The sequence below is a fragment of the Thalassophryne amazonica genome, chromosome 9 (genome assembly GCF_902500255.1).
Source record: "Thalassophryne amazonica chromosome 9, fThaAma1.1, whole genome shotgun sequence".
Classification (NCBI taxonomy): Eukaryota; Metazoa; Chordata; class Actinopteri; order Batrachoidiformes; family Batrachoididae; genus Thalassophryne; species Thalassophryne amazonica.
Genome location: NC_047111.1, coordinates 76220780 through 76236078, shown reverse-complemented (window position 1 = coordinate 76236078; position 15299 = coordinate 76220780). Strand labels below are relative to the sequence as shown.

The window sequence follows — 15299 nt, the reverse complement described above, 5'->3', positions numbered from 1 at the left end:
CAGGAAATTAGAGGTCATCCATGTCTTTATGTCTGTAAGACAATCCTGCAGTTTAGCTAATTGGTGTGTGTCCTCTGGCTTCATGGATAGATAAAGCTGGGTATCATCTGCGTAACAATGAAAATTTAAGCAATACCGTCTAATAATACTGCCTAAGGGAAGCATGTATAAAGTGAATAAAATTGGTCCTAGCACAGAACCTTGTGGAACTCCATAATTAACTTTAGTCTGTGAAGAAGATTCCCCATTTACATGAACAAATTGTAATCTATTAGACAAATATGATTCAAACCACCGCAGCGCAGTGCCTTTAATACCTATGGCATGCTCTAATCTCTGTAATAAAATTTTATGGTCAACAGTATCAAAAGCAGCACTGAGGTCTAACAGAACAAGCACATAGATGAGTCCACTGTCCGAGGCCATAAGAAGATCATTTGTAACCTTCACTAATGCTGTTTCTGTGCTATGATGAATTCTAAAACCTGACTGAAACTCTTCAAATAGACCATTCCTCTGCAGATGATCAGTTAGCTGTTTTACAACTACCCTTTCAAGAATTTTTGAGAGAAAAGGAAGGTTGGAGATTGGCCTATAATTAGCTAAGATAGCTGGATCAAGTGATGGCTTTTTAAGTAATGGTTTAATTACTGCCACCTTAAAAGCCTGTGGTACATAGCCAACTAACAAAGATAGATTGATCATATTTAAGATCGAAGCATTAAATAATGGTAGGGCTTCCTTGAGCAGCCTGGTAGGAATGGGGTCTAATAAACATGTTGATGGTTTGGATGAAGTAACTAATGAAAATAACTCAGACAGAACAATCAGAGAGAAAGAGTCTAACCAAATACCGGCATCACTGAAAGCAGCCAAAGATAACGATACGTCCTTGGGATGGTTATGAGTAATTTTTTCTCTAATAGTTAAAATTTTGTTAGCAAAGAAAGTCATGAAGTCATTACTAGTTAAAGTTAATGGAATACTCAGCTCAATAGAGCTCTGACTCTTTGTCAGCCTGGCTACAGTGCTGAAAAGAAACCTGGGGTTATTCTTATTTTCTTCAATTAGTGATGAGTAGAAAGATGTCCTAGCTTTACGGAGGGCTTTTTTATAGAGCAACAGACTCTTTTTCCAGGCTAAGTGAAGATCTTCTAAATTAGTGAGACGCCATTTCCTCTCCAACTTACGGGTTATCTGCTTTAAGCTACGAGTTTGTGAGTTATACCACGGAGTCAGGCACTTCTGATTTAAAGCTCTCTTTTTCAGAGGAGCTACAGCATCCAAAGTTGTCTTCAATGAGGATGTAAAACTATTGACGAGATACTCTATCTCACTTACAGAGTTTAGATAGCTACTCTGCACTGTGTTGGTATATGGCATTAGAGAACATAAAGAAGGAATCATATCCTTAAACCTAGTTACAGCGCTTTCTGAAAGACTTCTAGTGTAATGAAACTTATTCCCCACTGCTGGGTAGTCCATCAGAGTAAATGTAAATGTTATTAAGAAATGATCAGACAGAAGGGAGTTTTCAGGGAATACTGTTAAGTCTTCTATTTCCATACCATAAGTCAGAACAAGATCTAAGATATGATTAAAGTGGTGGGTGGACTCATTTACATTTTGAGCAAAGCCAATAGAGTCTAATAATAGATTAAATGCAGTATTGAGGCTGTCATTCTCAGCATCTGTGTGGATGTTAAAATCGCCCACTATAATTATCTTATCTGAGCTAAGCACTAAGTCAGACAAAAGGTCTGAAAATTCACAGAGAAACTCACAGTAACGACCAGGTGGACGATAGATAATAACAAATAAAACTGGTTTTTGGGACTTCCAATTTGGATGGACAAGACTAAGAGTCAAGCTTTCAAATGAATTAAAGCTCTGTCTGGGTTTTTGATTAATTAATAAGCTGGAATGGAAGATTGCTGCTAATCCTCCTCCCCGGCCCGTGCTACGAGCATTCTGACAGTTAGTGTGACTCGGGGGTGTTGACTCATTTAAACTAACATATTCATCCTGCTGTATGAATATGGGTGTAAACAAGCAAACAATGGATACATTGGCTCACAATATGATTTGTTACAGATAATTCTTATAGATTTCTTTTGCAACAAAAATATTGGATTAGTATTAGTTTTATATGTATTTCCCCAAACTTCAATACAGTAGCTCGTATATGGAATGAACAATGAATGATATAAAATAGTTAATGAGCATTGGGAAATGAAATCTTGACAAAATTATGTGTTTTCCAGATCAGTTTATCATCAATAACACCAAGAAAAATTTTGTATCAATTACAATTACAATTTCAATATCATTTAATAATAAATTTCTGCAGAAATTCCTGGACTTGTTTCCAAAAATGATACACTTTGTTTTACCAAAGTGGAGCGATAATTTGTTTGAATCAAACAGTTTCATTATCTGTCTGGTCACATTTCTGCATCGCTCTACATTTTATATTGTTACTTTGATTGTATGAATACTGTACATATTTGGTTTTGTAATTGCATTTGCATGTACAGTGAAGTGTTACATTTTAGTAAAAGATGTGTCATTCTGCCCACAATAAAAACACAGTTTGGTCCATTGTTTCTGTTGTTTCAAGTATCTATCATGTTAGATTTTATTAAAGTTTAAAACAAATTAATATGAGCTCACAGTGTACAGCTTTAATTTTAGGGTAAATAAATACACTGTGGGTATGTTACAGAAATCTTTTTTTTACTGTGGTCCACCTTTTGTAATTGACTAAAACAAATTGGAGCTTTAGCCATGATTTGGGCGCTTATGAGCAAGACTACAGTTTTACCATACTATCACATACTTTGTTGACGTGAACTCAACTGTTATGTAACATGTCATATCCACAAGAGACCTTTGCTCTGCGAACTTGTCAATGAAATAATGATTGAAATAATGGTTGTAAAACCGTTCGTGTCACCAATTGTCTAAATGCTTTTGGTTCCCACAAATGGAGGAGTACATACAAAATGCGATGTAATGCCAACTGTATTTATTCAATGCAATCAGGGAATAACCCTGTTGTGTCTGATGATTTGTGGACATTCATGTTGGTTATACGGTTGCAAATTGAGCTTTACCGGCGACGCATAAGCAGAGCCAGTATAAAGGAGTTTTAAATGACTATTTGCGACTGTATAACAGTGTCCGCAAATCATCAGACACAAAGGAGTTATTCCCATTCTAATTTAATTCCATAGTTTGCGCGGTTTATTTTTCTGTAGGTAATTCAGTTGGTGAGGCTTACCGTTGAGCCGAGGCAGCGTTGCTCCAACAGCAGTCAGGGCGTGGAGTAATCCATCAAATGTGAAAATCCGTCAAATCCATCAAATGTGAAATGGTAATTCTGTATTAGAATCCACATCGATACTTTCATATGGTAGCTTAAATTCACCCATTCCTGCGGCGGTGCGCGACTTTCTCTCCCTCTCAGCTAACAGCGCTAACAGCTAGCATTGTGCATGGCCGGTGTTCTGCTGAATTGTGCTTCTCGTTGCATAAATCAACAGTTCTGCATCCAGACAATACTACGCATGCGTGCAGTATTGTTTGGATGTGCAGTTGTGTGGAGGACAAGAATGATATTCGACAGGAATGACATCTTGTGAGAATGCCGGTCAGGGCACAGAGTAATAAATGCAAATGTGAAATGGTCGAATATTTTGCCACCGTTACCCCGATATTATACGGTCTGAAATCTCACACGATTAATCAATCGGATTCACGGAAAAAATGTAGTTGGATTAGAATCATCCTTAAAGATGTTAGTAGGCACTTGGATATTTAATTTAAACTCTAATATGCTGTGACTGTTGGGAAAGTGTAAGTACACGGACCCACAACAGGGGGCGCAAATGAACGGACAATGGAATAGGTCAAATAACAACACTTTACTGTTGCGAACATGCACAACAAACACAACAGATTACACAATAGATCAGAGGTCAAATTACAAGGTGTCGTGTGGGCAGGCTCGAAGATAGGAGACGCCTGTCCAAAGCAGAACCAGAACCACACGATTTCCTCCGCCACCAGACCCCGGGACTACTGGAGCCGCCAAGTCCCGAACTCCCAGGTGGCCACTGCCTCCGCGTGTCGGACCTGGTACTGCTGGCGAGGAACAAAAACACAATTAAACGTGGGTGCGTCTGCACCCAGCAATCTGCACGGCAGGGAAGCTACCTCCACCTCTCGTTGTAGAAAAAGTCTGTTATCACTCACAAAAATCACAAAAAGGGCTTTCTATCAAGCAGTCAGGCTGAGGATATTACCTTTCAGGTAGAACGATATCTCGGCAAAGAGGTGGAGATGACGTCTTGCTGATATACCGATGCAGATCAGATGAGTGGTGACAGCTGTCACAGGTGATGAGTGTCAGCTGTCACCCCGGCTGCTCCTGTGAGGCGGCAGCGCCCTCTGGTGCCTGGAGCCCGCACTCCAGGCTGGGTGCCCTCTGGTGGTGGTGGGCCAGCAGTACCTCCTCTTCAGCGGCCCACACAACAGTGACAGACAGAACAAAGTTTATTATTTATCATTTCATCAATGTACTCATCTACCTACGTACTGATCTACCTATCTACCTACACTACGATCTGTCTGCCTACCTATCATCCTTACAGCCTACCAATCTACCTATCTACCCTCCTTACCTTAACTTTTCTGCCTACCTTCCAACCTACCTATTGTACCTATCTTAACAACTTTTCTAGCTACCTACTGATATGCCTACCTATCTGACAAATTCCATACCTATCTACCTACCTAGTTACAATACTTACCTACTTCACTACCTTACTTACTTTTCCTAACTGTCTACCTACCTGCCAACTTTCCCTATATACTGTAGCTACCTTAGCAACCTTTCTACCCACCTACCTACTGTTTCTACCTACCTACTCAACCTACCTACCTACCTATCTGTCTACCTGTTGCATGTATCATCTCAAAATCTTTGTTTTGTAACCTATCTTCTATTAAGCTTGGTCATTTATGATAATTACTATCACAAGGAGTTTGATCAGTTACAGCCTTGGATTTAACATGATACCAGTGGCCTACAATTGCAGGGTAAACTGTGACATTAACAGTGACCCTTTATTTTGTGTAGAGGAACTCAGGGCAGTCGTAGAGTTTTTAGTGCAGCTTGTAAAATAAAGGTGGTTGCTGCATGTCTCAGTGTAAACACAATGAAGCAAAGAACAGCACCTTTTTTTACTGCCGCAGGGTTGAACTAGTCAACAGTCTTGCATATTTAGCCTTTGGAACTTCACAGGTAGATTGAAGCTTTTGAAATTTCACTTTGATTAATGTTGGCAGTCACATAGGAGAAAAAAAAACAAACATCAGATAAAAAACAGAATCATGTTTCCCTGCAGCTGTCTTATCAGAATATTTTTCCTTCAAAATATAATCACTGTTTGTTTTAAAGTAAATGATCTGAATTATGTAACTGATATGTATTTTCACTTGTTTTAGATGTGTTTTTGTTACCAAAGACCAACTCTATTTCCAAATATTACTACGCAAATTTCATGATTTGAAGAGTATTCTGAGATGTTTCTTCTCCCTTCTTAGGACAGGAAGAGTCAGTAGCCACCTTCAAAGGGAATGAGTTCTTCAGCTACAACCTGTCACAGACGCCCATCCAGAGTAGTTTGGATGAGATCACGCTGTCCTTCCGAACCCTGCTGAGGAATGGCCTGCTGCTTCACACAGGAAAGTCCGCTGACTATGTCAACCTGTCACTGAGGAATGGTGCTTTGTGGCTGGTCATTAACCTGGGCTCTGGTGCCTTTGAGGCCCTGGTGGAACCTGCCAGTGGCAAGTTCAATGACAATGTCTGGCATGATGTTCGAGTGACACGCAACCTCCGCCAGGTATGTTCACACCGTTTATAGCTCACTAGAATAATTGAATTAATCTCAAATTGGCATATATATATATATATAGTGTTTTATTACATATTGCAACAAACATTTGCCCTATACTTGAAACCAACCCTCATAAGATACAAGAAAAAATAGGGCTGATAAATCAATTTTACTGCCCTGGAAACTGTGGCAATAAAATCAGGGCGATACAAATCTTAAAACAGGGCAATACAAAAAAGACATTAAAAATACCACGCTTTGTATCACCCTGCTTTTCATCCAATCAGGAGCCACCATTTCTCAACCCCACCAATGACACCCCCCCATTTTGTGTTACCCTGGTGACAACTGCAGGATCCTGATACAGGATCCAGATCATTTCATTCAACAAAGATGTCTGATCAAGGTGAGAGAGTTTTAGCCTCCTAGCAGGGAGAATTCTACAACTTGAGTCTCATACTGAAATTGTGAGACATCAGTGAAGAGGGCACTCATCACTTTATAGAGAGACATAAGAACAAGAACACCACCAGGAAAACAGAGAGTGATGTGAGCGTGTTCACTGAATGGCTGAGTGGAACCAAGAAGGAGAAGAGAGGGCTGCTTATTCTTTCTACAGTGGAACTTGACAATTGGACGATAATTATATGGTTCTGGTTCTTTATTTTTTGTTGTAATATGTGCTAAATATCTTATTACATGTCTGCAGCGTTGTATAAAGTACCGGAAAATCACACTTAAGTAAAAGTACAGATACCCATTAAAAAATGACTTTGGTAGAAGTTCAAGTCACTGATTGAAATGCTACTCAAGTAAAAGTCTTAAAGTATCTAGTATTTATTGTACTTATGTATGACAAGTAATGTACAACTAAATGTACTCAAGTATTGAAAGTAAAAGTACAAGTAAATGTAATAATCAAAAACGGACTGATTTTCTTAATATTACAAAGTTTATCTAGGCTTGTAAATGACTGGTAGTATTAGTCAAAATACAGAAAATTGTGCACATCACACAAAAAACACTTCAGAAACAAGGTTTCAAAACCTAAACAAGAGTAGGCTACTCACTAGGTGTTCACAGGAAACAGTTATTTATTTCTATATGCATTTATTTATTTTCATTGTTACATGGTTTTATCTTTTCTGTTGTGTTTTGTTTCATTATGTTCTTTTTGTCTCGTTCTCTAAAATTGTATTGTAGCATTACTAGTCTATTATTGACTATTGTTGTCTATTATGTAGAATATTATTGTTGTTGCTATAATATATGAATAAAAATAAATTTAAAAAATTACAATTTGACTCTTTTACGACAATGAACGCTGAGCCATTAATTATACAGAAAACAAATCAACACAAACATGCTGATGTGAACAGCTTAATGCTAACTTTAACATTGAAAACGCCATAGACATTCTAACGCGTTAGCATCTGTCCCATTTTTAAGTTATAAAATATATCTATCAACTGTTTCAGAAGACCATAACAGGTCGGTTTAACATAAAAATATTAAATATTACTCACAGACATATGCTCTTCAGGGTTTTAGCGGGGAAAAATTAGGATAAAGCGAAATAAAATCCAAGAATCGTAGATCAAAGTACTGCTTCGACCTGCGAATCACTGCTTCGATTGGTTCAAGATTCAAAGCAAAGCCACGCTGCAGAAAAGTAAATTATAATTTTCCTGACAAACACCCCCCAAGTGCGCAACTGCAAAAAAGCCTATCGGACATGCCTCATGACAAATCGGCCTGACTTCGTTGCAGTCACTAGTAATCAGTGGTGTCTCTGGGTGAAAACACGATTTTTTCATGTGTTTGTGTCTGTGTGTGTGTGTGTGTGTGTTGTTGTTGTTGTTTTTTTCTAACGAGTAACGGCATGGCGCACAGAAAATGTATCGGAGTAGAAGTATGCAGATAAGGTCGGAAATGTAGTGAAGTAAAAGTGAAAGTAAGCTGAATTAAAAAAACTCAAGTAGAGTACAAAGTCTCCCAAAACGTACTTAAGTACAGTAGTGAAGTATTTTTACTTAGTTACTATACAACACTGCATGTCTGTTTGTGTATCACACCCTGCATCATGCTACGATGTATCTGTATCAGACAGACACAGACATGTGATAAGGTATACTTTTGAAATTTGTCTAAAGATGTTGAAGGTTGAGGGGTTTTTGTTGTTGTTGTTCTAGTTGACATGTGTCTTCAGCATCACACGGAAATTGGGAACAGTGCCTGTAGAGTGGGTAATGGGAGTGGTGGTTGTTATTTTCAAATAAAGAAGGGCTCAGAGAGCCTGCTTCAATGATATGGGTATCACACAACTCAGCTGCCAAGGGAAAGCCTATGAGGAGGAACAATGTGCATTTTGCAAATGGCATGGAACAGCACGCCATCTTTTTACCCCTGCAGAGATCCTGGAGGGTTGCAAGAGTATTGTGTGACTGTCCTTGTATAACCATTGCGAGGACTATGTTTGCATCTGCAGCAGAAATTCAGAAGGGTCCTCACCCGGCCTCAGTCATGGGATTTACCTCATTTCTGATTCCATTTGTGATTTTCATGGACACAATCTCAAGGCTCAGCTCAAGGACAGGGACTGTCTGCTTTGTCTACTAGCATAAGGATTGCATTGCTTGGTTTTGTAGATGATTTATTGTTGTTCTGAATACTTCTCCAGAACATGGCCTCAGGTCTGAAACAGTTTGCATCTGAACGTCTTGGTTGTGACTGAGCCACGGTTTAGTAAATTATAGCAGGGTGGTTTTCATGAGGATTTGTAAAATAGGACCAGCAGCAGCAGCAACAGTAAATCAAGTGCTGCTTCTGAGTGTTGTGGTGAAGCTGAACTGCAAGGTGCAGCTTTCAGTTAATGAGCTATCCTACAGTAAGTACCTTTCAGCCTTCACACATGGCTGTGATTTTTGGGTAATGACAGGTGAATGAAGCAATCACAGTGAGCTTTCTCCACTTGAAGGCACCACTCATGCTTAGAGTTGAAGGTGAGGAGTTCTGACTACTAGGAGGAGCTCAAAGTGTTGCTGTTGCCCCTTATCCTGGCATTGTTACAGTTTTTTGTGTCAGTAGCTGGCAGATACATTATGTATAATTTTGAGTCTGTTTACCTTTATTCACACCTCATAATCTTAAACAATAGTGTATCCTTAATAAATACCTTTTTATTCTATTACTCAGTTCAATTTATTTGTACAGCACCAATCATGACATTAGTCCCCCAAGGCGCTATGCATGAGTAAGATTTGAACCTGACTCACTTTATATGTTCTATATAGTTATATCAGGCTTGTTCAAATAGGTGTTAACATAGAACTACCCTGCTGCTTTCTGTGTGCTACTGGTTCATTATACTTTCCCTCTAGAAACTATAATTTCATATGAAGTCATTTCCCTCCTTTGTAATGAAGTAGATTGGTTTGTTGAAAATAACCAAGCCCGTTTATAATCAGAGGTTATTATTCTGCACAAACAAGATTAAAATGATTCTGTTAAGGATTTATAACTTAATTGTCAGAAAGACCCAATTTATACAACAATATCCAGCAGAGGTGTTATTCATTACTCATGTATCATGCAGTCATAATGTAACCTATGGCGCACATTCTCTTCTTTAGCTTTACAGAATAAGAATTGTCATTCATGTGTCACATTTGATAAATTTCTTTGACAGTAGCCAGTGGGTCAACATTGCATGAGTATCACAGTGTCCATACTAAGAATAGAGTTTAGACAGTGTAATTGGTGCAGATATTGTAGTTCCACATACAGTGAGGCAAATAATGATTTGATCCACTGTCAATTTTGCAAGTTTTCCCACTTACAAAGAATGGAGAGGTCTATATTTTTTATCGTAGGTACACTTCAACTGTGAGAGAAAATCAGAAAATCACAGTGTATGATTTTTAAATAATTAATTTGCATTTTATTGCATGAAATAAGTATTTAATCACCTACCAGCCAGCAGGAATTCTGGCTCATACAGACCTGTTAATTTTTCTTTAAGAAACCCTCTTATTCTGCACTCTTTACCTGTATTAATTGCACCTGTTTGAACTTGTTACCTGTATAAAAGACACCTGTTCACACACTCAATCAATCAAACTCCAACCTGTCCACCATAGCCAAGATCAAAGAGCTGTCTAAGGATACCAGGGATAAAACTGTAGACCTGCACAAGGCTGGGATGGACTACAGGACAACAGGCAAGCAGCTTGGTGAGAAGACAACAACTGTTGGCGGAATTATTAGAAAATAGAAGAAACACAAGATGACTATTAATCTTCGTCAGCCTGGGGCTCCATGCAAGATGCCGCCTTGTGGGGTAAGGATGATTCTGAGAAAGCCCAGAACTACACAGGAGGACCTGGTCAATGACCTGAAGAGAGCTGGGACCACAGTCACAAAGATTACATCAGTAACACACAACGCTGTCATGGTTTAAAATCCTGCAAGGCAGCAAGGTCCCCCTGCTCAAGCCAGCACATGAAACATCCCACCTCTGTAATTGCAAACAAAAGTTTCTGTTCCAAATATTAAGGCCTGTTTTTCTGTTGTATCAAATACTTATTTAATGCAATAAAAAGCAAATTAATTATTTAAAAATATACAATGTGATTTTTTGTTTTTGTTTTTGTTTTTTTATATTCTGTCTCTCACAGTTGAAGTGTGCCTACGATAAAAATTACAGACCTCTCCATTCTTTGTAGGTGGGAAAACCTGCAAAATTGACAGTGGATCAAATTCGGTGTGATTGCGCATTGTTCACGTCGAGTGACCATAATGATTGCGTGCCACAGCCTTTGCACATTACAATGTTTCTTTTGCGCGCCCCAAAGAGGATGCGGGGGTGGGGGTGGAGGGGGGGGTGGTGGTCAGGCACATCAGGGCACAATAGGGATGTGCCGGCAGGACTTGGAGTGCCTGATCCATTTTGAGGTTCTCTTGAATACGATCAGAATGCTCTGAATGCAGCATGAATGCTGTATGACTGTCCTTCGACCGTCGTTCGAATGCAGTACAACAGTGGTGTGCATATTCTCTACATTTGTGCTGGCTGTGCGAATTTGACTGATTTTGTTAAGTTCCACACAAATTCTGTATGAGGAATTCGAATGCAGCTTGATATGCACAAATGATGCTCAAATGTCCATTCGTACAGCATTGGTGCTCATTCCTGCTCTAGTGTGACAGGGAGGACGGTGGAGACATTCAGCCAGGATTCGGCGTGCACAAACAATTTGTACAGCCCCTCGAATGCAGTCCAAATGGTTCGAATTGCATATGAATTGCTGTACGGCAGTCAGAATGCAGTACAACTGCAACTCGACTGTTGTTCAAATATTTTCCAACATGAGCGCAACACGAATGTGGAGTGCATGTGCTCTGGCCGCACACATGCTTGTACAAGGCATTCAAATGCAGCTCGAATCCTCATTCATACGGCATTCAGGCTCATTCGTGCTCTAGTGTGACGGGGTATTAAGAAGACCCACCAAATCGTAACCTAAAGCAAAACTATTTTAGGTGTGGTTAACATGAAGAGTTAGCTGTCAATGTTAGCTTCATGTTCATAAATAGAAGAAAAACATATTTTTAATACAACCCCAATTCCAAAGAAGTTGGGGCGTTGTGTAAAATATAAATAAAAACAGAAGACAATGATTCGCAAATCCTCTTCAGCCTATATTCAACTGAATGCACCACAAAGACAAGATATTTGTCAAGATATTTGGCGGCGCGACTCATGTTGCGGCAGCCCTCACCCACTTTGCCTCAATTCGGATGATGGACTGCTTCAAGTTTAGAGCACATAAACAATGTCAAATGTATATATGTTGTCTTTAATTTTGATGTGTCTCATTATTGCTGTAAACAAGTAATAATCTGAGATTAATTGCTGTATTTTGTCTGAGGTAATTGGAGTGTAAACGTAATCTCTTTGTTGTTGCATTTGTGATGACAATGACAATAAATCTCATTCAATTCTATTCTGTTTAATGTTCAAACTGATAAACTTTATTGTTTTTATGCAAATATTTGCTCATTTTGAAATGGATGCCTGCAACATGTTTCAAAAAAGCTGGGGCAGAAATAAGCAGGGACGTCCCTGAAAAAGACGTTGCTTGGATGGCAGCATGTGTTGCTCCAACACCTGGATGTACCTTTCAGCGTTGATGGTGCCATCACAGATGTGTAAGTTGCCCATGACATGGGCACTAACACACCCCTGTACATCACAGATACTGATTATATTATGGACTGTAGATGATGAAATCTCTAAATTCCTTGCAATTGAACGTTGAGAAACATTGTTCTTAAACTGTTAGACTATTTTTTCATGCAGTTCACAAAGTTATTATCCTCGCCCCATCTTTGCTTGTGAACGGCTGAACCTTTTGGGGATGCTCCTTTTATACCCAATCATGACTCACAATTGTCCTCAGTTCCCAAATGATTATTGAGTGTTGTTTGAAGGAAAGGTGATGTAACACAGTGGTAAACATACCACTGTCCCAGCTTTTTTGAAACGTGTTGCAGGTATCCATTTCAAAATGAGCAAATATTTGCACAAAAACTATAAAGTTTGTCAGTTTGAACATTAAATATCTTGTCTTTGTGGTGCATTCAATTGAATATAGGTTGAAGAGGATTTGCAAATCATTGTATTCTGTTTGTATTGACATTTTACACAACATCCCAAATTCATTGGAATTGGGGTTGTAGCACATACACTGCACTTACATAATGCTGCCAATAATTACATCTATGGCATTTTGAGTTATAGCTGATGATGAAGATGCCAGGTGACAACTGGAGTTGATGAATCATTTGGGCAGTAATTCATTGTGCTGTTTTCATTTGCCTGGAACATTTGGTTCTTTGATGTACAAGGTACTACGAGGACAAACAAAGATTTTAGAGGCATGTTAGCAGTGAAGACGAGACTGTTAAAAGCCCATTATCCGAGCACCTGGCAGCTACAAGGATTGGCTATTTTAGTTCCGCCCTCTTGTGCACTTCGTTGTGACAATCCCACCTGCTTTGTGCGCCAGACGTTGTATATAAAATAATTATTTTGTAGCGGATTAATCATTTTCTGCCAGAGTTTGGCAGTTGCTCTCACACAATTAATTTTGACTGATTATTTGAAGAATGAAGATGACTGGACAAATAGACATATTGAGGTCAACAACCAATAGATTATGGCCTAATATATTTGCAGATCTATAGTGCGAGTACAGTACCACATTGTATACTCAACAAAAATATAAACGCAACACTTTTGGTTTTGCTCCCATTTTGTATGAGATGAACTCAAAGATCTAAAACTTTTTCCACATACACAATATCATCATTTCCCTCAAATATTGTTCACAAACCAGTCGAAATCTGTGATAGTGAGCACTTCTCCTTTGCTGAGATAATCCATCCCACCTCACAGGTGTGCCATACCAAGATCCTGATTAGTGCACAGGTGTGCCTTAGACTGCCCACAATAAAAGGCCACTTTGAAAGGTGCAGTTTTGTTTTATTGGGGGGGGGGATACCAGTCAGTATCTGGTGTGACCACCATTTGCCTCATGCAGTGCAACACATCTCCTTCGCATCATCCATGAAGAGAACACCTCTCCAACGTGCCAAACGCCAGCGAATGTGAGCATTTGCCCACTCAAGTCGGTTACGACGACGAACTGGAGTCAGGTCGAGACCCCGATGAGGACGACGAGCATGCAGATGAGCTTCCCTGAGACGGTTTCTGACAGTTTGTGCAGAAATTCTTTGGTTATGCAAACCGATTGTTTCAGCAGCTGTCCGAGTGGCTGGTCTCAGATGATCTTGGAGGTGAACATACTGGATGTGGACGTCCTGGGCTGATGTGGTTACACGTGGTCTGCGGTTGTGAGGCTGGTTGGATGTACTGCCTAATTCTCTGAAACGCCTTTGGAGACGGCTTATGGTAGAGACATGAACATTCAATACACGAGCAACAGCTCTGGTTGACATTCCTGCTGTCAGCATGCCAATTGCACGCTCCCTCAAATCTTGCGACATCTGTGGCATTGTGCTGTGTGATAAAACTGCACCTTTCAGTGTGGCCTTTTATTGTGGACAGTCTAAGGCACACCTGTGCACTAATCATGGTGTCTAATCATCATCTTGATATGGCACACCTGTGAGGTGGGATGGATTATCTCAGCAAAGGAGAAATGCTCACTATCACAGATTTAGACTGGTTTGAGAACAATATTTGAGGGAAATGGTGATATTGTGTATGTGGAAAAAGTTTTAGATCTTTGAGTTCATCTCATACAAAATGGGAGCAAAACCAAAAGTGTTGCGTTTATATTTTTGTTGAGTGTATGTACCATATTTTATGGAGTATATATTGTACCTGGAGTATTTTTCAGTATTATCAGCTTTTTAATTTGAAATTTTGTGCATTGTTTTAGTGTTCTTTTGTGATTGGCATCCATTATGTTATTTAAGATTAGTTTATTTAGTGCTTTGATTCTTGGGAAAGCCCTGTGTGAGTAGGTATTGTCATTATTGTTGTTAAAAAAGAATGCATGATTTTTGAATATGTATCGCAGGACCTCCCAAAGTAGGGAAATAAATAAATGTGACTTAAACTCTGGAAAATATGGTACTGTACTTTTTAATGATTGATGTAAATGGAATCTATGATAATGTGTCCATCCAATGGCTTGTCTAAAGAAAACTAGCTGCGAAAATTATTTTATGCTTACATTTAAAACAATGTCAATTTGTCCAGTTACACTTCTCTACAAACTTTTAGAAGTTGTCTACTTCAGAAATAAAAATGCACTGTTTATTATGGATTTTGACATGCTGAATAATATGACAATAATATTAAAAATAATAACAGTAATAATTATTATCATTATTATTATATTTTGTTGACAGTACAGTTTTCATGATAAATCATAAACAGGTCTTTTCATATTTCTGTGATTGTTCATATACAACCCCAATTCCAATGAAGTTGGGACATTGTGTAAAATGTAAATAAAAACACAATACAATGATTTTCAAATCCTCTTCAACCTATATTCAACTGAATACACCACAAAGACAAGATATTTGATGTTCAAACTGATAAACTTTATTGTTTTTGTGCAAATATTTGCTCATTTTGAAATGGATGCCTGCAACACGTTTCAAAAAAGCTGGGACAGTGGTATGTTAACCACTGTGTTACATCACCTTTCCTTCTAACAACACTCAATAAGCATTTGGGAACTGAGGACACTAATTGTTGAAGCTTTGTAGGTGGAATTCTTTCCATTCTTGCTTGATGTACGACTTCAGTTGTTCAACAGTCCAGGGTCTCCGTTGTTGTATTTTGAGCTTCAT

The 15299-nt window shown here is 38.8% G+C and overlaps 1 protein-coding gene across 9 annotated transcripts in view; it reads left to right on the top strand.

Annotated features, from left to right (window-relative positions):
- LOC117517424 (neurexin-2-like) overlaps positions 1 to 15299 on the top strand; it is a 643324-nt gene that overhangs the window by 156871 nt on the left and 471154 nt on the right. For all 9 annotated transcript variants that reach the window (XM_034178438.1, XM_034178436.1, XM_034178437.1 and 6 more), the window contains one exon: positions 5611 to 5912. In XM_034178438.1, the coding sequence (XP_034034329.1) occupies positions 5611 to 5912 (302 nt within the window). The remainder of the gene's footprint in view (positions 1 to 5610; positions 5913 to 15299) is intronic.